The following is a 27,738-nucleotide window of genomic DNA, read 5'->3' as shown; positions in this document are numbered from 1 at the left end:
GTGAAGTTTTTTTTCCCTCTCCGCTGTCGCCACTGCCTCGCATGGTTCAGGATTGGTAGAGCTACGCATCGTTGAATTTGCTCTTCAGTGTTTGAACTCTCAGTAATGATTAAATCACACTGAACTGAGCTAAACTGAACTGAACTGAACTTAAACACTAAAACCTGAACCACACTGTTCCAATTACTATGACCATTTATGTGAAGCTGCTTTGACACAATCTACATTGTAAAAGCGCTATACAAATAAAGCTGAATTGAAAAAAATTGAATTGAATGAAAGTTAGTATCAATGGATGGATGGATGTTTGTGTGGACGTTGCTATTGATGTTTGAATGGAGGTTTGTATTGATGGATTGATGCAAGTTTGTAGTGATGGATGGATGGATGCAAGTTTGTAGTGATGGATGGTTGGATGGATGCAAGTTTGTAGTGATGAATGGATGGATGCAAGTTTGTAGTGATGGATGAATGCAAGTTTATAGTGATGGATGGATCTTTGCATGGAAGTTTGTATTGATGGATGGATGAATGTTTGTGAGGATGTTTTTTTAATGTTTGGATGGAGGTTTGTATTGATGGTTGGATGTTTGGATGGAGGTTTGTTTTGATGGATGAATGTAAGTTTGTAGTGATGGATGGATGCAAGTTTGTAGTGATGCATGGATGGATGCAAGTTTGTAGTGATGGATGGATGTTTACATTGATGGATGGATGTTTGGATGGAGGTTTGTTTTGATGGATGAATGTATGTTTGTAGTGATGGATGGATGCAAGTTTGAAGTGATGCATGGATGGATGGATGGATGCAAGTTTGTATTGATGGATGGATGCAAGTTTGTAGTGATGGATGGATGTTTACATGGAAGTTTGTATTGATGGATGGATGGATGTTTGTGTGGACGTTTTTATTGATGTTTGGATGGAGGTTCGTATTAATGGATTGCTGGATGAATATTGATGGATTGAGGCATTGATGCATTGATAGATAGATGGATGGATTGATGGACTGATAGATGGATGGATATTTGTATTGATATATGGATGGATATGTTTGGCTCAAAAGCGGGAATTCATGCCAGGTATGACCTAGACTTGAAGGAGCCATTCGTTGAGGTCAATTTAGATTTCAAACTGACTTTAAAACGTTCTTATGACGTTATAAACAGTTTGTTATACGATTCAAAACTATAAGTCTTTTAATTTATATTCTTTATAGCTCTAACCTTCACTCCACTTTTAAAACTACAGAACACCTGATCGTTTACCACCTTTGGGAGTCCTCAAATAACAACTGCATCATAATCCATCAATCATTCTCGAATACAGAAACGAATAAACCACCAAACTAATTAGGGCAGAGTCCTGCATTTCATTATCCGAGGCAGTCTGTAACATTTTAAACTGACTGAAAAAAAAAAACACTAATGGAGGATTGTGGCAGATGTCCTGGCACATTATTTTACACCGTAGCGAATGACTTTAATAGGCAATTACATCACTTTATTCAGCTTCCAGGCATCTATGTTTTTATCCTAATGAAGCTTCTCCATAAATCAATTGTAGCGCTCTTATCTTTTATACATGAGTAGCATAACGCAAGCAATTTCTCTTCTAAAGAGTCATGAAAGTTGAGGTAGAGAAAGAGTGGCAGAGAAAGTGAATGAAAAGTGCAGTCTACTGTGCGTGTCATATTTCTTCTCTCAGTATTAACATCTCTCAAGCAGCCAAATCCAGCTGCTCTCCTTGGGCTTGTGATTCCAAACACATTTTTTTTACGTTACATACAAGACTAATGACGTTGTGTTAAGAATGTGAGCGGTCGCTATGAATGTATTAAACACTCACCGGCCACTTTATTAGTAGTACTGAGTTGAACCCTCTTTTGCCTTCAGAACTGCCTTAATTTTTTGTGGCATAGATTCAACAATATACTGGATATATTCCTCAGAGACTTTGCTCCATATTGACATGATAGAATCACGCAGTTGCTGCAGATTTATCTGCTGCACATCCATAGTGCTCCATTGAATTGAGCTCTGGTGACTGTGGAGGGCATTTGAGTACAGTGAACTCACTGTCATGTTCAAGAAACCAGTCTGTGATGATTCTCGCTTTAAGACATGGCGCGTTATACTGTTGGAAGTAGCCATCAAAAGATGGGTACACTGTGATCATGAAATGATGGACATGCTCAGCAGCAATACTCAGGCAGGCTGTGGCATTGACACGATGCTCAATTGGTACTAATGGACCCAAAGTGAGCAAAGAAAATATCCCCCACACCATTACACCACCACCACTAGCCTAAACCGTTGATACAAGGCAGGATGGATCCATGCTTTCATGTTGTTGACACCAAATTCTGACCCGACCATCCGAATGTCACAGCAGAAATGGAGACTCATCACACCAGGCAACGCTTCTCCAATCTTCTATTGTCCGATTTTGGTGAGCCTGTGTGAATTGTAGCCTCAGTTTCCTGTTCTTAGCTGACAGGAGCGGCACCCGGTGTGGTCTTCTGCTGCTGTAGCCCATCCGCTTCATAGTTGGCTGTGTTGTGCGTTCAGACATGCTCTTCTGCAGACCTCGGTTTTAACAAGTGGTTATTTGAGTTACTGTTGCCTGTTATCAGCAGGAACCAGTCTGGCCATTCTCCTCTGACCTCCGACATCAACAAGGCATTTGTGCCCACAGAACTGCCGCTCACTGGACATTTAGTCTTTTTCTGACCATTCTCTGTAAACCATAGAGATGGTTGTGCGTGAAAATCCCAGTAGATCAGCAGTTTCTGAAATACTCAGACCAGCCCGTCTGGCACCAACAACCATGCCACGTTCAAAGTCACTTGTATCCCCTTTCTTCTCCATTCTGATGCTCGGTTTGAACTGCAGCAGATCGTCTTGACCATGTCTACACGTCTAAATGCATTGAGTTGCTGCCATGTGACTGGCTGATTAGAAATTTGCGCTAATGTTACAGTGACAGTGGACGCCATGGGACATTCAATCAAATCCATTTTCTAGCAATTGATGTGAACACAGAGTTGCATTTTTAGCTGATACAAAATTGAAATACTTTTACTTTTCAACAAAGAGCAAGAATCCAAAAGCTATCCAGTACAGGATTTTATATGATCAAATCTTTCTACCCTTTGCCATACTTTTTAAAAAAAATTTACAATGGTTTCTGTCTTCATCTTTTTGTTTTCCGATGTATTATGCTTTACTAGCCCACAATACATGATAATTATTAATATTTGTTTTATATAAAAGAGATTTTCTTTTACTTTTGAAAAGAAAGGTACACTACCTGACAAAAATAGTGTCGTCGACATTTGGAAAAGAGACAGAAGGTAGATTTTTCCGAGTGAATGAACACTTTTGTGTGCACGCACAACTAAAATAACTGTAGTTAACAGTTTGGAGGATGAGGGATCTATCAGAATTCACCTAAAACATCTTCATTTGTGTGCTCAGATATTTAAAACGACATGATGTAAAGTATTCATTGACAGATGTTTTCCTTTTTGGGTGAACTAACCCTTTACACTGCTCAGCATGAGGCAAAAAAGTTTGACAAGTACTTAAAAGTAAACAGGCTAAGGCCCCGTTTACACCAATGCATTTTAGTTTGAAAAGGCATACGTTTTGCTACGATTACGCCATCCGTCCACACTACACCGGAGTTTTCGAGCGCCGAAAACGGAGCGTTTTGGAAACGCTGGAGAGGCCGTTTTTATTCTAAAACGCTGCTGCTTCGTCTAAGTGTGGATGAGGGAAAACGGAGACATCTGACAACGGAGGCGGGACTGCTGAGATTCGTTAGCTGATTGGGGCTTTTGTGTCATTGCGTATCCTTCCCTTATTCGTCCAACCCCTATCACATGACTATAACACATGCCTTTAACGCTACTGGAAGACAGCAGACCAGCGTTCACTGTAAACAACAACATGGACACAGAAATAGGAGCGTTGTTTGCAATATTGTCTGCTTTAGGCGCGATTGTGCTGTTATTCAGTTGTTGTGTTTAGTAACAACTCGCCCTCGTCATCTGTCCACAAAAATACCTCTCTTGCTTTCTTTGCCATCGCGTTCATTGTTTAACCGGCGTTTGTTGACTAACAATAACCAAATGCCGAGCGTGACGCATGCTTTCTGTTTATACTAGAACGCGCATGCCCAGAGTGCATGAATGGTCACATGATGTACGTTTTTGGTGGCGTAGTGTGGACGGAGATATGTTTAGAAACGCTAGGTGAAACGTTAGTGTGGACGCGGATCGTTTTTGATCTAAAACGCCTTTTTCAAACTAAAGCGCACTAGTGTAAACGGGGCCTAAATAACAGAACCCACCTTGGTGCTAGCCACACCGATCTCTGGGCCAGCATTGATGTGAACGCCACAGTCTGTTTCTCTGGAGATGGAGCTGCCCACAGTGTTGGTGATGCCGACCGTCAGGGCACCTCTCTCTTTACAGTAGCGAAGAGCCAACAGGGTGTCTGCAGTCTCTCCTGAACACACACACACACACACACACACACACCAGCTATCAGATGCCTGCCCTAAATCCAAAACTTCATTCACAACTTCATGCACACGAACCAACCTGACTGGCTGATGAAAAAGCACACATCATCACGGAAGACGGGTGTGTTTCGATCCAGGAAGTCGCTGGCCAGCTCCACCATGACAGGAAGTTCAGTCAGTTCTTCCAGCACCTGACGAGTCTATGCAGGAAACGGGAATGTTATTGCATTTATGATTTATTAAACATTATTTTAAAATAATTGTTCAAGTATATAAGGATGTGTGTTCTGCCAGCTGTGTAATTTTATAGTTGAGTTTAGATCGGGTGTCGTGTACACTGAAGATATCGGATTTGATTTCATTATTTATTTTTGTTGCCTATTTTAAGGCTGATTTATACTTCTGCGTCAAGCGCACGCGTATGCTATGGCGCAGCCTACGCATTGACATATAGCCTTATGCCATGGCCGTCGGCTTAGCTGACATGCACCTCTCAAAAAATGTAACTACACGTCGCACCGACGCATAGCGCACGCTCTGTGATTGGTTAGCTTGGTAGCACTGACGAGTCTGGGCGGCACCGAGAGCCCAATGGAGCGACTGTTTACAATTGTGGAGTACCGTGAAGGAGCTCCAGATGGAAAGTTTTGCTTTTTGTTTACCTCATAGTTAAAGTTGTTGCACGTCCGCCGGTTCCTGCCTCAAAATGAGTGAGTTTGAGCCACTTGTACATTCAGGAAGTGTTCAGAAAAAACAAAACAGCAGCGAAGAAACTCGACACAGAGGAACATTTACACCTCACTGCCCACTAGCGTTTCGGAAGTGTTAATGCAGACCAACAGAGACAGCATGCAGAAGTATAAATGCACAGCTACGCGCGTTGCATGCGCCATGGGTAACGCCGGTCACTTGACGCAGAAGTATAAACCAGGCTTTAGACGTTAGACTTAAGGATTGTTTTGTTTTGTTAATTTTTTTTATTTGACTTACACTCATTGTTTTTGTTTAAAGAAAAATTGTAATTGTTTATTCCTTTTTTTTCCATTATTATTGTTACATTGTTACATCAAACCATTGAGTAAAAAGCTTAAATTCAGAATCTATTTCTGCCTCATCCTTGGTCTGTCGCACACATTACATTTGTCTCACTTTGTCCCAGTAGATCAGTAGACTTTGTATGTTGCAGCATCCCTTTTAAACATTATAAACTTGTAACAATGATATTAGGCCAAGGTTTTTTATAACAAGAAATTTTCCACGAAAATGCTTAAGAAACCCTCTGTTTTTTTGGAAAATATGTTTATTCTAAAGCTCCCCCAGAGTTAAATAGTTAAGTCAGTCGCGTTGCGCCATGGCGCATTTGCTATTTACATGGCGGACTTTGTAAGTGGAAAAACTGAATGAGAGATGAGCCTCCTCATTCTTTACTTTCTCTTTCACTCTCTTTCGTGGATATAGAAACGTGTTGTACGCACAGACATCCATTAGCCTACATAATTAATTTTGTTTGTTAAGCGCAAAGATTTGTTTTAAAACTATTTCTAAATTCTGTTCAAATAAATGAACAATAATAATGAAGTGTGTTCAAAATAATGAAGTGAGTTATATCCAAACACACATGCTGTGCCCCATATGGTCTAAAACCTGACAGGTGGATAAATCTAAGCTTGTTTTTAATGAAGCAAATATAATTATGCATATAATAAAAATACTACATCGAATAATAACATTATACAAAAGCAAATTGTCATGAATAAACTGAAAAAGCCCCCCGAGATGAAAAAGGCATGAAAATATGGTTTTTATATTCACGTAGAAAATTATATTTTTTGCAATATTTCGCTCCTTTAATTATTTTTCATTTGTAAAGATATTTGTGTATTGCTGTACATCCTGTGTGTATTAACCAATGTTTAGGCGAGGCGTACAACTAACGCGCTGTGCGCTGGACTTTAGACCTCCTCTCAGCTAGTCTAATTAAACAGTCTATTCTAGTTCCTCAAAATAGCAATGCGCCAGCAATGAACCTTAACTCCCCTCCTATTTTAGATCAGAACGTCTACGGGCGCTATTTAAACAGCGTAGTGCAAAACTTCAAAAAGAGAAAGTCTTATTTGTTTTATTTCGGGTAGAAAAAAGTAGTTTCAATATTATTAGACCCCTTAAGCAATATACAGTTGAAGTCAGAATTATTAGCCCCCTGAATTATTAGCGCCCCTGTTTATTTCTTTCCCCAATTTCTGTTTAATGGAGGGAAGATTGTTTTAGCACATCTCTAAGCATAATAGTTTTACAAACTCATTTCTAATAACTGATTTATTTTATCTTTGCCATGATGACAGTAAATAATATTTTACTTGATATTTTTCAAGACACTTCTATACAGCTTAAAGTGACATTTAAAGGCTTGCCTAGTTCACCTTATTAACCTAGTTAAGTTAGGGTAATTAGGCAAGATATTGTATAACGATGGTTTGTTCTGTAGATTATCGGGGGAAAAAATGAGCTTAAAGGGGCTAATAATTTTCTCCCAAAAATAGTTTTTACAAAATTCAAAACTGCTTTTATTCTAGCTGAAATAAAACAAATAAGACTTTTTCTAGAAGAAAATATATTATCAGACATACTGTGAAAATTTCCTTACTCTGTCAAACATCATTTAGGAAATATTTAAAAAAAAAAAAATAAATAAAAAGGGGAATAAAAATATAATATAATATTTTATATATATATATATATATATATATATATATATATATATATATATATATATATATATATATATATATTAGGGATGTGCGGAGCAGCCGGTATTTGTATTTGTATTTGTATTTGTTGAGGGGGGAAAAGTATTTGTATTTGTATTTGTATTTGTATTCGAGTAAAATTCAAAATGGCGCAGAAATATATATTTTTTCTATTACACTTCTAATTTACGTTATAGTGAAAGTATTGTTTAATTATACCCATTATATAAATTATAGACATGCAATATTGGCTGTTGTTTTTGAACATGTGATAAGAAATGTAATTGAAAATAAAATAACATAGAAGCCATTATCTCATCCATGGTTAAACCAACAACTAATAAAATACCATTGTGAATATTATGAACCCCACCACCACCGTTCTTGTTTAAGGACACTGAATAGACAGAATAAAAACAAATAATACTTCAAAAAACTGTTCTTCTTCTGAAAGAACTTTTTTCCAATGGACAGAATTCCAAAAATAAGCTAAATAAATCTAAATAAAACCCTGCCTGGGAGATCTGGCAGAACAAAAGTATTCTATATAGTACTAAAAGATGCAGCCCTGCTATTATCATCTGCCAGCCACAAAAAAGACACAAAGTTTGTTTGTTTGTTTATTTAGAGATATCTGCAAATATTTTTCAATGGAAGTCAATGGAGGAATATGACTAGTCTATCATAATATATTTGCAGATATTTCCAATCTGAATTATAATTATGACAAGTCAAAATATAATTAGAGATATCTCTAAATATATTTATGGATAGTCTCAACAAGGTTTAAATGCTAAAACGGCTTGCCATACGCACAGTGGCACAGTGGAGATTTCTCTAGTTATATCGTTACAGTCGTTTGATATGCAGTGACATGCAGTCAAATATTTCGCCAAACAGTCCTTAGGGATGCGGTGACACGCAGTCAGATATTTTACCGGACAGATCCGCCACTTTTGGCGCGCATAAACAATCATAAAGCCCTCGTGCTGCAGGAATGAGGAGGTCTGCTGTAGGCGCGCAGCTGACGTGCAGTGAGAGGTTTGCGTCTTTAATAAACTACGGCAGTTTGCGATCACTGAACAGTAAGAATGATTAATAAATCAATATGAAACAGTCCCTTAACAGTCACGTCTCGCTTTCAGTTTCGGGCTTTGGCGCGTTTTGCACTGAGCGTGTCTCTCTCTCTCTCTCTCTCTCTCTCTCTCTTTCTCACTCACTCACTCACTCACGCGGGCATGCACTGTGGTCTCATGAGGAAACGCTGCTTTTTGATATAGTGTTTTTCTTGCTCCCGAATACAAATAATTTTTCAAGTATTTGTTCGAATCAAGTATTCGTAAAAACACGCTATTCGTGCCTTTCCGAATACCGTATTCGGGTTCGGCTCCACCCTTAATATATATATATATATATATATATATATATATATATATATACATATGTGTGTGTGTGTATTGTGATTTGCCCAAATACCCTAACTTTAACCTAATAAACCTGATTAAGCCATTTAATGTCACTTTAAGCTGTATACTACGAATTTGAAAATCTAGTATCTGTCATCATGGTAAAGGTAAAATAAATGAGTTATTAGAAATGAGCTATTAAAACTGTTATGTTTATAAATGTGTTGAAAAAATCTTCTTTCAATTAAAAAGAAATTAGGTAAAACTTATACAGGAGAACTAATAATTCTGACTTTTAACTGTATACAAATAATTGTCATAATAACTAGCATTTACACCTTTGTTGAATGCTTCTACACAGCTACGAATGTGGCGTCAGTGAGCATTTTTAAAACTCAAGCTAATGCCAGCAGAGAAGTGGGCCTGTGTGTGTTTTTTTGTGATGTACGTACTGCAACTCCAGCATGGTAACTGGTTCCACAAGCGATCATGATGAGCCTTCGACATCTCTGGATCTCTTTAATGTGGTCCTTCAGCCCTCCTAAAATCACTGCACACACACACACATGCACACAACCACACACATTATTGTCTTGTCGCACAGACCACAAAGGTTTAAAGGCACAGTATTGTAGTTTTACACAACAAACAAAAACATAGTTTGATGTCACTGGGTGTGGAATTATGGGAGTTGTAGTTTTCATTACATTCTACAGGACTTCTGCAGAAATGAGCATAAGCATTTAAGGTATTTATAAAAAGCCATGTGACAGATATACAGATATAATATGCCATATGACATATCCAAAGTGTTTAACACTTATTATCATGGTACTATGAAGTAGAGTAAGGCTGATAGCCATTGAAGTGAAATAAAAGCCATGAAGCAAGAATTGATGAGAGACGAGAGTGACAGAATGAAAACAGCAGAGCTTTTATTATGCCACAGTCCAACACTTCCGGCTCTTCAGCTCGTCATCAAGAAGAGAAAAGGCCCTGCTGTTTTATCAGACTAAATACATTTTAGGGTGCACTATGCTATCCAAACTGTGCCCAGGCGCGTTTTCCAGATTGTGAGAAGTGTGAGTGCTCTGAATTAGGCTCAGGCGCGGTTCAGTTGGCCGGCCCTGGCCCGGTTGGAAGAGGTGTGCCAAAGCGCGCTTCACTTGGCCTTGTAGTGTGAGTGCAAAGCCCGAAACTGAAGACACAACATGACATTTAAGGGACTGTTTCATACGGATTTATTAAAAATTCTTACTGTTCAACGAACACAAACTGTCGTAGATTATTAAAGACGCAAACCCCTCACTGCACGACAGCTACACCTTCAGCAAACCTCCTAATTCCTGCAGCACGAGGGCTTTATGATCATTTGTGAGCGTCAAAAGTGTCTGCTCTGTTCGGCATATTATAATATAGTGTTGCCGAACTATAATTCTATAAATTATGAGCATATAGTGTTATATTGCAATTAGTTTTTATTTCACATGACTTTTCAGAGCTCAAAGATAAGGATTTACAATTACATTTACATTTAGTCATTTAGTAGACGCTTTTATCCAAAGCGACTTACAAATGAGGACAAGGAAGCAACTTACACAACTATAAGAGCAACAATGAATAAGTGCTGTAGGCAAGTTTCAGGTCTGTAAAGTCTAAGAAGGAAAGTATTAGTACTTTTTTTTTTTTTTGGGTACAGTTAGTGTGATATCCAGAGAGGCAATTGCAGATTAGGAAGTAAAGTGGAGACTAAATAGTTGAGTTTTTAGTCGTTTCTTGAAAGTAGCGAGTGACTCTGCTGTTCTGATGCAGTTAGGGAGTTCATTCCACCAACTGGGCAGATTAAGCGTGAGCGTTTGCGAAAGTGATTTCTTCCCTCTTTGGGATGGAACCACGAGGCGACGTTCATTCACAGAACGCAAGTTTACAATTACATTTATCAAATGTATCTCTTTTAAATGTTTATATAAATTTATTTAAATTTTAAATGTGTTAAAACAAGCAAAAAACAGCTGTACACTATACTTTTTATTTAACAAAACATTTCTTAAAACAGAAAGGAAAGCAACTGACTTTTAAAAAATAACTATTGTCATGTAGGCATTCAAAAATAAGCAGTAATCTGTCCTGGCTAAAGGTCTCTCAGATTCCCAGTTAACTGCACATAAATGGAGAGTTAATCTCCCATTAAAGCAATATTGTAAAAAAAAAAGATAATTAAACAATTTTAACAAAAATAAAAGCAAATAAAACTGAAAGCAAATGAAAGCAGGAGTAAAAACGTACCGTGTGGGATAATGAAAGGATGATCACATGCACACGATTAACTTCAGGCCAATTAATAATCTGTTCAAAGTGAAAGCAACCGGTGCTGCTTACAAAAAGACAAGTTTTGAGCGCTTGAAAGCAGCAGGACTGTGGGTGCATGTTCATCACTTTTTGTAGTCTATTTAAAAGAAAACCGATCACAGTTGCGTTTCCAGACCCTGTTCCAGACACGGTTGCTTAACGAAAAGAAACGAGAGCGCGCACGCGTTTTAAGGTGTTGTGCGCACGCGTTTTAGGAAGTCCTGCGCATCACATCAGCTGCTATCTTATTCGGTATTCACTTGCTTTCTTCTGCTCGCGTGATCACAATTATTTTACTTCTCGATCCTAAGATCACATTGCACGCGTATTGGGTCATCCTTATATTGTCGAACGCTGCTTTTAAGAAAACTACAATGTGCTAAAGTGGCTCCAAAGTGGCTTGTGGGATTGTCTGTCTAAAGGCTGATTTACACTTTTGCGTCAAGCGCACACGTATGCTACGGCGCAGCCTACGCGTTGACGCATAGCCCTATGCCGTGGACGTCGGCGTCACTGATGTGCACCGCTCAAAAAATGTAACTATACGTTGCAACAACGCGTAGCGCAAGCTCTGTGATTGGTCGGCTTGGTAGCGCTGACGAGTCAGGGCGGGACCGAGAGCCGGTTCCTGCTTCAAAATGAGCGAGTTTGAGCCACTTGTACATTCAGGAAGCGTTCGCAAAAAACAAAACAGCAGCGAAGAAACTCGACACAGAGGAACATTAACACCTCACTGCTGTATAAATGCACAGCTTTGCGAATTGCATGCGCGGTGGGTTACGCCGGTCACTTGATGTAGAAGTATAAACCAGGCTTAACCCGCCAAAGCTGAAATCTACTCGCAGTTGGCAGGTGTTAATGTAAAGCCCTGAGTATGGGACACTTTTAACGCCATTTGAAGGTGTTCATGTTCCTGTTAATACTTGTGCGTCTGCCTTTACTCTTCTCTCCTGACCTTGAAAATATAATTAGCTAAATCGTAGAAAAACTGAATTAAAGTCGTGTGTAGGGTCGAATCGAGATCATGATCTAATTTCGGTTAACCGCGCAGCCCTAATCATAATAATCAATAATATGACCAAAATAATCGTGATTATGATTTTTCCCGTAATTGAGCAGTGGTAATTTGATGTAATTTTGCTCGCATGGATATTTGATTATTAATCAGATGATGTCATTACGCAGTTGTGCCGTCAGCCAATCGTTGCATTGCTAATCATGATTTCGAGGATCGATAGATCTTTCCTTCACATCACACGCAGCGATCTCAGATCAGTTCATCCAGACATTCTAATATGATTTGCGAACTTCTTTGAAGAACCAAATTAGCGAGAGATCAGTTATTAAGATTAAAAGATCCAGGAAAATATAATTAGCTGAATCGTAGAAAAACTGAATTAAAATCGTGTGTAGGGTCGAATCGAGATCATGATCTTATTTCGGTTAACCGCGCAGCCCTAATCATAATAATCAATAATATGACCAAAATACTAGTGATTATGATTTTTCCCGTAATTGAGCAGTGCTAACGTAAGTGCGTAAGTAAGCAAAAAAAAACAACATTACATACTGTGCCTTTAAAAGAGCCTCAGGAGCAATAAAATAAGCTTAGCATTCTGCTGAAATCTGACTCAATGCTCATGAGAACAGAGAATGCTGGAAAACGATGTGATTGACTGATCATGCAGTTCTACCAAAGTCAACATACAGTAAGTGAATAAAAAAACAACATGGTTAAAGATGATTCATGTTTGCGAAGATACATACTGTTCCTGTTAAATGGATTGTGTGGCAGTACAGTACGTTTGAACGAACAAATAAAACGAGTTCACATCAAGTTGCACTCATGATCTGAGAATGATTGAGTAATCTGGGCTCACCTGTGTTGTTCTCGAAGTTAACTCTTCCTCTCATGGTGTTGACCACAGACTCGGGCTGCTCGAAGATCTCCTTCTGCATGAAGGAGCTGAAGTTTCCTGTTTTTACAGAACAACCAGAGCCATGTTAGTTAATGGTACATTAGGATATCACAGAACACTGTAGTGAAGCACGAAAGGGAGTTTTTATATTATTAAAGTACACGTGAAATCAAAACCAACCATATTGATTTTGTTAGCTCGCATTGCTAGTTTTTGCAATTCATCAGTGCATGTCATTGAGGGAAAAAAAAAAGATTGCCTTTTCTTGAAATCTGAAAATGCACTTCCTGTTTGTTTTCAGTTAAATCCTCAGATTGCGTCAGTCTGAGGTATTAGGTGTGGCTAACATGCTTAAACACACCCGTTCAACCATCAGTTTTGATAACAAGCAGAAATGGTGAGCAGGAGGTATATGTGAGATAGTAATAACTCTCCCCAAACCCATTTCCTGATCTTTCTGAATGAAATGCCTACTTAGCTCCCAGTAGAATAAACAAGCCACGCCCACTGGTTTCTTATTTAACATTCTGTTATTATTATTCTCTAGGAACTACATCATAATAAGGAAAAAAAAAGCGGTTTCAACTTCCAGTTCATGCAGACTAAAAATAAAAACAAAAATATTACTGTACACTTCTGGCTGGAACAGCTGGGAAACAAATCCATTTTAATTAACTGGTAATCATCTCATTCTCCATTTACAAAACATTGGATCAATAAACTTATTTCCTATTGCACCCCCAAGAAAATACAGTTCGGCGTCGAAGGATCACCAAGGAATTGAGGACCTTTTCTGGTGTATCTACCTTCCATTTCTTAGTTTCATGCTTTAATTTTTTTTTTTTAATTATTATTCATTCATTAAATTTCCTTAGTCCCTTTATTATTCTGGGGTCGCCACAGCGGAATGAACCGCCAATTTATCCAGCATATGTTTTACACAGCAGATGCCCTTCTATCTGCATCCCATAACTGGGAACTACGGCCAATTTAGTTTATTCAAGTCACCTATAGCACACGTGTTTGGACTGTTAGGGAAACCGGAGCACCCGGAGAAAACTCACGCCAACACAGAAAGAACATGCAAACGCCACACAGAAATGACAACTGACCTAGACGGAACTTGAACAAGCAACCTTCTTGCTGTGAGGCACCAGTGTTAACCACTGAGCCACGGTGTCATCATTATTATTATTATTTATTGTTAATATTAGTCAAATATGGTTTGGTTGGGGAAAAATAGGAAAAACTGTAACAAATGATCACATTGTTGTGGAAATGTGGTTTACGATCATCTAAAACTAAAAGTTTACTCACTATTTAAACCTTCATGGGTTTCTTTCATCTGTCGTCATCTTGAAGAAAACTGAAAACCTGTAACCATTGATATTCATAGTATTTTTACTATGGAAGTCAATGGTTACAAGTTTCCAACATTTTTCAAAATATCTTCTTTTGTGCGTTCACAAAACTGAACGTCTGTTAATGTTTGTACAATATGATTTGTTTTAAATCCATTTGAAAATAAAATTGTGAGGGAAAAAACACCAACAAATGATCACAATGTTAAGGAAATATTGTTTGCTGACATCTGAAACACAAAGATATTTGGAAGAAAGCTGAAAACTGTAACCATTGACTTCTATAGTAGAAAGAAATACCATGGGAGTCAATGGTTACAGGTTTCCAGCTCTCTTCAAAATATCTGTGTATTCAAGTAAAGCGTGCGTAAATGATCATTTTATTTTTTAGGTGAACTGTTCCTCTAAGAGTCATTCAGAAATAGCTAATTACACAAATAGTTTTAAGGGATTGTTGCTAGCTAAAACTCAATTGCAAACACTGCTGATTTTTTTTCCTCAGAATCACTGAGATAGACAGCAGGAATGCAGAAATAAATCTGAAGGGACGATTTACCCTGAATTTAGGTCATGAGAATAGTGTTAGTTTTTTTTTTTTTCAATAGGTCAAATGAAAAACAGGGAGGTGAGGAGAAATATGTGGAGATGTGGATGGAGGGATGAAGGAGGAGCATTAAAAAGGAGGAGAAATACAGAGCGGTGCACATCTACTGCCCTCTGCTGACTAGTTTTTTTTTCTCTCTTACATGAGAGCTGTGCAAGTTCAACAGTGTTAGTATTCTCTTGGATAACTTAAACCTCAAGCACATTACATTTTGCAGCCCTGAATTCTCCCTAGTGCCCAATTTCAAGGACTGAAGATCTCATGTGATCACACACGGTGATTTATTTATTTATTTATTTTTTCATTTTACCAACTTTGGTTAAATAAAATCTATCAATTATTGTATTTTTATTTTTAAATTCAAAATGATTAGCCATCCTGTGAATTTTGTTTTCCCAAATGATGCTTAATGGAGTAAGGAATTTTTCACAGTATTTCCTATAACACTTTTTCTTCTGGAGAAAGTCTTATTTGCTTAATTTCGACTATAATAAAAGCAGTGTTTAATATTTTACTAAAATATTAAAATATTAAAATTATTAGCCGCCTTCAGCAATGCTTTTTTTTTTATTGTCTACAGAACAAACTATCTTTATACAATGACTTGCATGCTAAGCAACTACTTGTCGCCTATGCCCTAAGACAGCACTGGCAGTACACAATAAATACTCCATTAAGCCCTCTTAAGTTAAAGTTATTAAGTCCAACTCGATAATTTGCCCCATTGGAACCGAATGGGGATTACTAAATTTTTTTTTTTTGTCCTACAAATCAAACACAACGCAGATCAAACAACATGCTCAATGTGTCAAACACTCACACTGTTTCGCACACAAAGAAACCCCCACAAACACACAAGACAGTTGAAGCCTCCTGAATTATTAGCCCCTGGTATATTTATTTCCCCAATTTCTGCTTAACGAAGAGAAGATTTTTTCAACACATTTTTAATAACTGATTTATTTTATCTTTGCCATGATGACAGTTCATAATATTTGACTAGATATTTTTTAAGATACTAGTATTCAGCTTAAAGTGACATTTAAAGGCTTAACTAGGTTAATTAGGCAGGTTAGGGTAATTAGGCAAATCATTGTATAATGATGGCTTGTTGGGTAGACAATCCAAAACAAAATATTGCTCAAGGGGGCTAATAATTTTGACCTTAAAAATATTAAGAATATATTTAGACTATATATTTATATATATTAAACGTTGGGTAACACTTTACAATAAGGTTCATTAGTTAATGCATTTACTAACATGAACTAATCATGAACAACACATATACAGCATTTATTAATCATAATTGAACATTTACTAATGCATTATTAACATCCAAGTCCATACTTTTTAACATTAAATAATGCACCATGAGTTAATATGAACTAACAATGAAGTACTGTATTTTCATTAACTAACGTTTACTAACATGAAAAAATACAGTAGTAAATGTATTGTTCATTGTTTGTTCATGTTAGTAAATGCATTAATTAACATTAACTAATGAACCTTATTGTAAAGTGTGACCAAACGTTGTTTGGGCTCAATTGAGGTGTTTTTTTCTTTGTTAATGAACTGCTACACATCTGTCCATTAAACATTTCTATAATATATTGATGTTTTGACTTTTTGTCTCCAAGATTGCAATGCAATTTTCTAAATTATCTAAACTAGACAATTAAAATATGCTGTAAAAAAAAGTGCAGGTTGATAATTTTTTTTTTTGATTGCAGATGATTTACTGCTGGTTTTGTCCGACCAGAAGACAACTGCACAATGTAAAGCTGCAATTGACGCAGTAGCATTGCATAAAGCGCAATATGATAAAGCATTTTTATTCCTTGCGCTATTTTAAGTGAATGTAAATGGAGTCAATTCCGAAGTCGATTCCACAGACTCCAAGATTAGGAGTCGAGAATCGGAGTTGACACCAAATAACCCAGAACCGAACACCCTTCCTTAAAATGGTATTAAAAAATTCAAAACTGCTTTAATTCTAGCCGAAATAAAACTAATAAGACTTTCTCCAGAAGAAAAAAAAAATACTGTGAAAAAAATCCTTGCTCTGTTAAACATCATTTGGGAAATATAAAATAAAAAAAATTCGAATAATTTTGGGCTAATCATTTTGACTTCAACTGTACATTGTACTTCAGTTGATGAAAATGTTTTGACCAAAAGTTTTGGTCTTCATTTTGGTTTACTCATATAACCTTGGAATAGGGTTTTAAATCTGCTCGTACCCTTCATGATCTGCTGCAGCTCCATCTGGAGGGTCTGGATAGCGCGAGCTGGGTGGTCTCCCGCGGTGCGCTTGATTCGATGGATAGAGAGACGGCCGTCGCTCACTGCTGCGATATCATCGTCCTCCAGGAAGATAACACGATTGGTGTGCTCGATCACAGCACTGCAGAAAAGAGTCATGTAAATGCTTTTAAACAATATGATTAAATACACTCAGTTTGGGTTTTAACTAAACATGTGATAGTACACACATTGATGTTGTACATTTTCACTACAGGACTTTTGGTTCAGTACATACAGTTTAAGTCAGAATTATTAGCCCCCCTGAATTATTAGACCGCTTGTTTATTTTTTCCCTAATTTATGTTTAACAAAGAGAAGATTTTTTCAACACATTTCTAAACATATTAGTTTTAATAACTTATCTGTAATAACTGATTTATTTTATCTTTGCCATAATGACAGTAAATAATATTTGACAGTATATTTTTCAAGACACTTCTATACAGCTTAAAGTGACATTTAAAGGCTTAACTTAGTTTATTAGGTTAACTAGGCAGGTTAGGGTAAATAGGCAAGTTATTGTATAATGATGGTTTGTTCTGTAGATTATCAAGAAAAAAAATAGCTTAAAGGGGCTAATCATTTTGTCCCTAAAATAGTGTTTAAAAAATTAAAAACTGCTTTTATTTTAGCCAAAATAAAAAAATAAGACTTTCTCTAAAAGAAAAAATATTATCCGGCATAGTGTGAAAATTTCCTTGCTCTGTTAAACATAATTTGGGGTATATTTGAAAAAGAATAAAAAAAAATTGAAGGGGGCGAATAATTCTGACTTCAACTGTATGTGTTACAAACAAATACATAGTACTGACAGGTCGCTGTATCTGGGATAAACCTTTGTGAGTTTCTTTCTTCTATTGAAAACAAAAAAGGATATTTTGAAGAAAGCTTAAAACCTGTAACCATTGACTTCCATAGTAGGAAAAACAAATATCATGCAAGTCCATGGTTACAGGTTTCCAACCTTTTTCTAAATTTTTAATTTTGAGTTCAACAGAAGAAATAAAGATTTGAAACAAGTAAATGGTGAGTAAATGATGACAGAATGTACATTTTTGGGTGAAGCATCCCTTTAATTTAATTAAAGCAATGTCTTGATGTGTAAATTATCTTTATAATTTGAACTAGAACAATAATTTTAGAATGTATTGTGCAGTTTACATATTCGCACACAATTTTGATTATTATATCCAACAATAAACAACAACCTACTTTTTTTGGGCTCAGTTATTAATCATAACCTTTTAAAAATATATATAGTAATGTGCAGTAATACAGCTCCTAACAAAATGTACAAATTTGCAGAAAATTATTATTCATTTAATTTAATTTTAATTAGTTTGATTTTAAGAAACAGCTACAATTTCAGCAAATCACTTTTTGATAATAATAAAAATAAATAATAATCTGTATTTTGTTTACCTTGCTGCAAGAAAAAGTTGTTGTGTACTGCTATGCAATTATATATATATATATATATATATATATATATATATATATATATATATATATATATATATATATATATATATATATATACACACACACAGTTGAAGTCAGAATTATTTTTCCCCTTGAATTATAAGACCTCTTGTTTATTTTTTCCCCAATTTCTGTTTGACGGAGAGAAGATTTTTTTCAACACATTTTTAAGCATAATAGTTTTAATTACTCATTTCTAGTAACTGATTTATTTTATCTTTTCCATGATGACAGTAAATAATATTTTACTGGATATTTTTCAAGTCACTTCTGTACAGCACACAAAGTGACATTTAAAGGCTTAAAAAGGTTAATTAGGTTAACTAGGCAAGTTGAGGTAATTAGGCAAGTTATTGTATAATGATGGTTTGTTCTGTAGATTATCGAGAAAAAAAATATAGCTTAAAGGGGCTAATCATTTTGTCCCTAAAATGGTGTTTAAAAAATTAAAAACTGCTTTTATTGTAGCTGAAATAAAACAAATAAGACTTTTTCCTGAGTAAAAAATATTATCAGATATACTGTGAAAATTCCCTTGCTCTGTTAAAAATCATATGGAAAATATTTAAAAAAGAAAAAAAAATTCGAAGGGGGCTAATAATTCTGACTTCAACTGTATACAAGTCCAACAAACTGTGGACCTGCATGAATGGCTGCAAATGTACAAATCTGCCTTTGCGGACAGACAGTTTGGGCCACTTATCAGAATTATGGGAATTATCGGCCACACAATATTTAATTGGATGAACCTTTTTGGTCTTATGCCTTACCCAGAACATAAAAATACATATAAACACATTTAGATATTTTACTTTAATCAGTACTTTTGGAATGTGAATAGACTTTCAACCAGCACAACAAAACATCTTTCAAAAGACAATCACCTACTGTATCTTTAAAAACAACAATGCAGCACAAGGATAAAAGCAAAAAAAAAAAAAAAACTGATAGCAGCAAAATGTACCTGGCGTCAGATGCAAAGTAGTACTCCACTGCTTTCTCATCCACAGGAAACAAACACGTGTCCTCGTCCATCCTGGGCAGAGTATTGCAGGTCTTTTTATCTTTACCAGCTATAAAGATAATAACAGCATCCTTAATTACAGGACATCACAGGGAAAATTAACAACAATTTATGTAAACCTTATTTTATTTATTAGGTCGACTCTAAAATAAACATATTTAATCATGTTTGATAAACTACACTAGTCAACATGTCATCAATTCATCAAAGTTAAAATCAAAAAGCGTACTAAAATAATACCATGTTCTTCAAAAGTGACTACTGTAATTTTCCATGACATTGTACTTAAATGACTATTTGTTATATTTTTATTAAAACTGTCAAAATTAGTGCGTTAACGCATGTGATTAATTTGAAATATTTAACGCGTAAAGAATTTTTACGCAGTTAACGCAATTGCAGTTTTTTTATTTCCTGTTGTGGTTGACGTGTGTTCAAAATGCAAAGAAATATGGATAAGACCAAGGAAGTGCTTTTAGAAGGCAAGTTTCAGTATAAAACAATGTCGCATTACCAGGCTCTCCAGCGTTTCCTCCAGAGTTTCATCTTATTTCGTATGTTTTATTTTTAACTTTCGACTTGTTTTAATGGAATTTGATACCGCATGGAGAACAGAAAGAAAAGCTCAGCATTTTGTGACTCGGTGGTCCTTTAAGGTAATCAAAAATCGCTGTTTACATGGTAGACTCTTAATCTAACCTGGCGATCAAGTGGCCAATACTGGAGCTCAGGAATTATCTCTTTGGCAGAATATTCACCCTGGTGACCGACCACGCCCCGCTACAGTGGATGGCTACAGCAAAGAATAACAACGCTCGGGTCACCAGATGGTTCCTGTAGCTCCAGGATTTCAACTTCGACGTACAACATCGAGCCTGGGCCTCCCACAGAAACGCTGACGGTCTCTCAAGGCTATGGTCAGGATGGGCAGGTCTGTCAAAACATTCTACCCCCCTCTCAATACCTTACCTTTTCTCCGCAGAAAACCCAGGACCTGGACGACGCTAAAAGGGGGGGAATGTAGCGAGCACACTGATGCCAAGTCGCCCTCGTCACAAATTCACCCCAGCTGGAACCTCATCAGCACCAGATCGCTCACAGCTGGACCTCATCAGCCAGTGAGAGATAAGTCAGCCCCACACAGGAGGAAGACGAGCTTCATTTACACATGACTCCCTGCGCTAACGCTTATGTCTCTCTGTCTCTCCTACAGCGGACTCCAGCTCGTGAATGATCCAGCACCTGAACTCTCACCATCCTTCACCACCTCCCCGGAGCACTCGAGCACGCACATCAAGAAGAGCACCATATATTCACGTATTTCACTTGTAAATAAAGCACCCTCCGGGGACTTGTTTGTAACTCAGCTCAACTGTGTTTGTGTTTTCCCTCTGCCTCGCTACAATTCATTCATTCATTTTTTTTCGGCTTAGTCCCTTTATTAATCCGGAGTCGCCACAGCGGAAGGAACCGCCAACTTAACCAGCACATTTTTACACAGTGGATGACCTTCCAGCCACAACCCAACTCTGGGAAACATCCACACACACTCATTCACACTCATATACCACAAACAATTTAGCCTACCCAATTCACCTGTACCGCATGTCTTTGGACTGTGGGGGAAACCGGAGCACCCGAAGGAAACCCACGTGAACGCAGGGAGATCATGCAAACTCCACATAGAAACGCCAACTGACCAAGATGAGGCTCGAACCAGCGACCTTCTTTCTGTGAGGCGACAGCACTACCTACTGCACCACCGCGTCACCCCAATGTAATGTTGTCTTTTATTTATTATTATTATTATTATTATCATTAGTTTAATATTTCATGTTGAATATTGTGCAGTTTTTTTTAAACGAAAATGTTAATGTTAAATGTTTAAAAGTTTACAATAAAAATAAAAAGAAATAATAAATAAAAACATGTCCTGAATGAGCTGTGAGGTGAGTGTGCTTTATGAAGGCGGTGTGTTGAAACTCACAGGAGCGATACAGGATTGGGATGTGATCTGTGGAAAGCCTGTGGTCACTTCTGACTCCGATCAGTAATGGACCTCCTCTCCTGGACAAAACACACAAATCTCTGTTTACAAAGTGTTTTCTCAAGTGTCTAATCAAGAAAGAGTTCAGTGAGAGTGTTGTATATTTGTTTTGAGAGACAAAAGTGAGGTTTCTAATCCCAAATTTAAGACTTTCGATTGTTGCGCGTAGTGAGCAGCGAAAATAAATAATGGCGTAGTGGCCAACCTAAATAGTTGTATTTTCAAAATGCCAAAGAGGGGGGTCAAGCATTTATTATTTTAAAAATTAGTAAATCTGATAATGAGCCTGATCAAAAGAGATCTCAAGAAGATGAAACTGCTTCCCTGGATCAAGATAGCAAAAGCAAAGCAATCTTAAGTCAGCCAGAAAACATGACAGAAGAGGTAACTGTGTAAGGCAACTCGCTTGTAAGTGAACTAAGGCTACGTTCACACTGCAGGCAAATGTGACACGAATCTGATTTTTCCCCCTTATGTGACAAAGGTGATGACAGTGTGAACAGCCCAAACTGCATGGAATCTGGTCTTTTCGGGTCAGATCTGTGCCACTTTCATATGTAGTCTTGAATCAGACACAAATGTGATGTTTTGCAATGCGAGCGCAGTGTGAACGGTTATGTCGGATTTCATTTGACTTTTCATAATCTTCGAGCGACATGTGTCATCATTATGTGTTGCAGACATCATATACCCCTCAGCAGCACAGTAGAATGGCACACAGGGCGATTACATTTCCACAGAAAGTTGGTCGTTCATGTCGAAAAAGATTTTGAAGGCAAAACTGGTGCTTGTTAACTAATCTGGTTAACGATTGAGGCACTGGTTGATCGCGAAGCCGAAAAGCATTGTGTGTGTTGCGGATAGGGATCCGTGTGCAAAGGAGGAAGAACTTTTTCTCCGAGAGAAAAAAGGGCAGGTGCTCGAGCACCCAAACCCCTCTTCTGCACGTGTCTTCTGTTTATATTATTGGTTTATAACGAATTAAAATAAATAACTCCGCAAACGGAGATAAACCAACTCCGCCTTCACAGCTCAGTCTGTGGCTGCTCATTAACCCTTGATGAGTTCACAACACCAGTGATCAAAGCGCCACGCACTAGAGGTCTTCATTCCCGCGGGCGCCGCAGGACCCGACCAGATTTCTGCGGCGCGGGAATAAATTTGCGAATAAATCGCGGGAGCGGTCGGTAACGGGTTTAATTTGGGACGGGAGCGGGCTGTCTAGCAATATCGCGGATATTGCTATGCAAATGAGGGAGAGAGAGAGAGAGAGAGAGCGAGCTTTGCCTGTGTGTGTGCTTGGTGCTTGTGTGTGTGTATGTTAGTGTGCGTGCGCGAATGAGAGAGAGAGAGAGAGCTTTCCCAGATAGCAAAATACACTCGGGCCAGTTCCGGCTAGATTCTCGCCTGCCAGAGACTTGTCACTCAGCCCGGCTTTGGCTGCCGGACTCCGCATGCTTGTGGACTCACTGCCCGTTTCCGGCCCGAATCAATCGGGCCAGATGTGGCGGCCGTAAGCGAGTCGACGCTGCCGCATCCGCGCCGGAAACGCCCCGAGAGTAATGTGCGCTGCGGTCCGGAGCTGGCGCGACTCAGTATTTATATACCTTTATATAAAACCTTTTGGTATTACATTGGTACTTGATACATGGTATTACAACCCTTTGAGTTAATATAACAGCAAACGCCTGTGTGTCTGCTTGGTACTTGTGTGTGTGTTAGTGCGCGTGCGCGCGTATGAGAGAGAGAGATTGGTCTGTGTGTGTGTGTGCTTGGTGCTGTGTGTGTGTGTGTTTATACAGACAGCTTGTTATAGGCTGTCTGGACTGTATAGCTGGGGGATTTTCGGTTTTGTTCTCCCCCGCTCTTTAGCGGGATCGGGCGCGGCGACCAGAAAACAGGGCGGGTCGGGCAGCGGGACAATAAATTCTTAATATAAGCGGGAGCGGTCGGGTTCGGGCTAAAACCTGGCGGGAGCGGGATTCAAAATTTGGTCCCGCGCAGATCTCTACCACGCACCGCGGCTGTCATAAATCACAAACGATCAGTGTTCTTTATCACTGGAGACTTATTTTAGGTCTCAAATGCCAAAATACACATTAGTAGTAGCAGAACAATCATTTACAGTTCATGAAATACACCATGGTTGTCTGTGAAAAGAGTAATAATCATATAAGCATGATCTGACAACGTGCTTACTCATGCAGCACACACACGTGTGCATAATTAGACATGTTGTGCTCTCCGTAATGCACTTTTGCGCATGCGGGTCAGTTTAGGATTATGATCTGTTCACACTGCAAATCTGATATTGGCCACATTTATAAGAGCAGTGTGAACAGCCATGAAAAAAAATCCGATCTGAGAAAAAAATCAGATTTGAGCACTAAGCCTCGCAGTGTGAACGTAGCTTAAATGTCAGTGGTGTTAGTAAACTGAATAGTGCCATTTTATACAATTTTTGTTTGTAGCTATAGATTTGTTTGTTTTTTTATCCATGGTTGACCCATAGCAATATATAGCACAAAATAATTAAAGACCCTTCAGAAATTTTATGCTTTTTTTTTTTAGCTATACATGCTTAGTAAGGTCATGTTCCGGTAAAAACTTCAAATTATGTGGCAGACATCAGTCACGGAAACTTTTATTTCCTGGTTTTGTTCCGGAAATTATTAATTTACAATTTAAGCACTGACAACAGACATATTTTTTCACAGACTAGCTAAATTCTGCAAGACAACAATCCTCCAAGACTGACTTTGGTCCCCCTTTGTTTACTTTGACCGTATAATTTTCAGGTTACCTGCTGCCCACTGCCTGTCCGGGAAAGTGTACACTTTTGAAGACCAAAGCAAAAGCTCCTTCCTAAAGTACACAAGACATTTATTATCACTTTGTTCCGGTTATGTATGACCTTTAAAGCTTTTATTGTCAAGGTGAAGGGAAAGGCGTTTACCAGTTGCTGAGTGACTTGTTCCACAAGTGTGGCGAATGTGATGTCATTGCTCTCCCTGTTATCATACATGTACTTCACCAGCTTAGCGATGGTCTCTGTGTCCGTTTCAGACTCAAACTCGTAATTTTTGCTCTCCTGTACACACACAAGCAAATAAAAACCATCAAAGTACTGCTTAAGTCAAAATAATTAGCCTTTCTTTTTCTTTTTCAAATATTTCACAAAGGATGTTTACCAGAGCACTAAAATTTTCACAGTATTTCCAATAATATTTTTTCTTCTATAGAAAGTCTGATTTGTTTTATTTCGGCTAGAATGAAAGCAGTTTTTAATTTTTTAAAACCATTTTAAAGACAATATTATTAGCCCTCTCAAGCAATATTTGTTTTCGATTGTCTACAGAAGAAACCATCGTCATACAATGGGCCCTATCATACACCCGGCGCAATGTGGCGCAAGGCGCGACGCAATAGCTTTTTGCTAGTTTCAGCTTGGGGCAAGAGTTGTTTTGACGTTTTGCGCCATGCTGTTTAAACAGCAAATGCATTTGCGCTCATATGTGCGCCCATAGGCGTTCTGGTCTAAAAAGGAAGGCGTTCTGAGGTGCATTGCTAGCGCGTTGCTATTTTGAGAAACTATAATACAGGGGTTTTCAACTGGTTTGGTCATGGGACCCACATTTTCACATAGTCATCAAGCCGCAACCCAAATTTTTAGGAATTATAATATAATTTTAGGAATTAGGATTCATTTGTATTTAATTGTTAACATACACAACTAGTGACAGATAAATTATAAGAAAATCACCAAGACTTACAAATAAACAATATTTTACTGCTGTCATTTAACAAAATGTATCAAATTATAGAAATATTACAGAGTAAAAATGTCAAATATTGTAAACAGTGGTTAGGGTAAAGATAAGTAAAGTTACCATTAACTAAACTGAACTGTTTATAAAACATTAACACTGATCTGGTTGAACTGAACAGAAACCAGCAAACTGAAGTAAAATTATTAAAATAATCATAACCATTTTATAATAATCACCAGTTATTTGCCGTTCAGCTTTTGTGTGGGCTTTTTTTGGCCTTTGCTACACGGTGAGCACAGTAAGATGTACTTGTACTTGTTTTGAACATGAATATGTTCAAAACATGCACTTTTGTGATGCCCTCAGCAAAATAGTCCACAGGTTTTTCCTTGCGACTGGGATGTTTGGTTTCTAAATGTCGTTTTAATTTAGATTTCATGCTCTCTTGTGAAAGCACCTCACTACATATGACACACTGAGGTTTTAAGCCTTTTTTGTCGTCAATATATGTAAATCCACACTTTACATTTTCGGGGTCGTACTTGGGCTGGAATTTTACATGTCAATAGGGTATATGCCGAGCTAGTGTGTTTCCCATGCTGATAAACTTCCGGTGACATGTTATTGTGAGTTTTTTCCATTTTATACGGTTCCTTTTACAGCATCGATGTTGTACTGTAATTAAAATACAATCAGTTAAATAAACTTCGGCATTAATTTAGTTGCTCAAGCGTAAAACGAGACAAAAAGTGGTTTACTCGCACACGCCCATCAGAATCGGCAGGCTAGCGCAGAAGCTCCATTGAATATACTGGGGTAAAATAAATGCTCACTATTATAAAGACATGGCGGGGGGGAATTTAATGTAATGCTGTCCTTCTTGTACAATCTGAGACCCACTTTATATTGGATATCACTCAGCCAGTGGAGATCGCTGATTTTTAAAGACAACAGACCTTAAACGCGCCGGTTTTTGCATTGCATACAGTTCGTCGAAAGCGCTTGTCCCAGGTTACTGACAAATTAAAAGTCCCATTAGCATGCTTTGGCATATACCAATGTTACAGTTGTTGCACGCGCACTTTAAAAATAAAAGTCTGATATAAGCAAAATAAGTTTAATATTAAACTTTTGTTGTTCTTTTGATCACACACTCCGCGACCCACTGAAATTGTTCCCGCGACCCAAACCCACCAGTTGAGAAACACTGCTATAATAGATTTGTCAATAGACCAAAACAAAGCCGGTCTATTGTCCAGCGCAGAGCGCGTTAGTGTTGCGCCTCGCTTACACCCTGCTTAATACACACAAGATGTGGAGCAATACGCAAATATCTTTACAAATGAAAAATAATTAAAATATTAAGGATATATAGGATAAAAATATAAAGGATTAAAATCTTACAAAACTTAATATTATTTTCTAGCCTACATAAATTTAAAAACCACTGCCTTCATGCCACAACTATAGTGAAATGCCATCCAGCAGTACATCCTTGATAATCTGTCCGACGTGCACTGCTCTCTGGGGTTTTGCGCTCAAAGCACCCGCTGACTGCTGGAGCTCAGATGTGTGCATGACTTTATGTGTGTGTGTATGTGTGTGTGGTCGCGTGGCGTGCGTTTTCAGCAGTATAGAGGGAGATCTTTTCAGAAATGCTAGATGAAATTTCACTGTGGATGTGAATCGTTTTCGTTCTAAAATGCCATTTTATAACTAAGACGTATAAGTGTAAACGGGGTCCGAGTGTGTATTTACGGAAGCAGGGTGGAGGATATTGATGGCGGCTCAGCATTGTGATGTCTATTATCGCATCGTCTATCAACCCAAGACTACGTTATCCAACCAAACGTTTTTTGAAATGTAGATGGTGCTGGAATGTGTTACTTGCCAGAAACTTCTTCAGGTCTTTGTAGTTGGTGATGATTCCATTATGGATGACAATAAACTCTGCACCAGAATAAAAATAATATAGTGAGTCACAACCACAAAGTATTCTTTCACAGACCGGAATTCCGTAAAACTTAATTTTTACTGGTGACAGACCGTTAGTCTTGTCTGATCTCTGTGGATGGCTGTTGACAGGGCTGGGGACGCCGTGAGTGGCCCACCGAGTGTGAGCGATTCCCAAGTGCACGTCAAACTCCACATCGAGATCAATATCCTGCTGCCCTGCGGAACACATGATC

General features: G+C 37.8%; 1 protein-coding gene and 2 long non-coding RNA genes across 7 annotated transcripts in view; 2 read left to right on the top strand and 1 right to left on the bottom strand.

Annotated features, from left to right (window-relative positions):
* Positions 1 to 27,738, top strand: part of LOC147842882 (uncharacterized) — a 797,275-nt gene that overhangs the window by 382,773 nt on the left and 386,764 nt on the right. The window lies entirely within an intron of this gene.
* Positions 1 to 27,738, bottom strand: part of gfpt1 (glutamine--fructose-6-phosphate transaminase 1) — a 121,068-nt gene that overhangs the window by 79,359 nt on the left and 13,971 nt on the right. For all 5 annotated transcript variants that reach the window (XM_087263718.1, XM_087263721.1, XM_087263720.1 and 2 more), the window contains 11 exon segments: positions 27,596 to 27,721; positions 27,441 to 27,499; positions 24,736 to 24,870; positions 24,583 to 24,644; positions 21,720 to 21,799; positions 19,673 to 19,781; positions 17,163 to 17,326; positions 12,913 to 13,008; positions 9,136 to 9,233; positions 4,610 to 4,730; positions 4,357 to 4,514 (listed from right to left, as the gene is read on the bottom strand). In XM_087263718.1, coding sequence (XP_087119844.1) covers positions 4,357 to 4,514; positions 4,610 to 4,730; positions 9,136 to 9,233; positions 12,913 to 13,008; positions 17,163 to 17,326; positions 19,673 to 19,781; positions 21,720 to 21,799; positions 24,583 to 24,644; positions 24,736 to 24,870; positions 27,441 to 27,499; positions 27,596 to 27,721 — 1,208 coding nt within the window.
* LOC147842885 (uncharacterized) lies at positions 10,375 to 13,863 on the top strand. Its single transcript, XR_015498515.1, has 2 exons — positions 10,375 to 12,153; positions 12,556 to 13,863. It is a non-coding gene; the product is annotated as an uncharacterized LOC147842885 (long non-coding RNA).

This window comes from Danio rerio, chromosome 8, assembly GCF_052040795.2.
Source record: "Danio rerio strain M-AB ecotype USA chromosome 8, GRCz13ab, whole genome shotgun sequence".
NCBI classification, from domain to species: Eukaryota; Metazoa; Chordata; class Actinopteri; order Cypriniformes; family Danionidae; genus Danio; species Danio rerio.
Note: the sequence above shows the minus strand (reverse complement) of the source record. Positions and strands in the feature narration are given on the sequence as shown.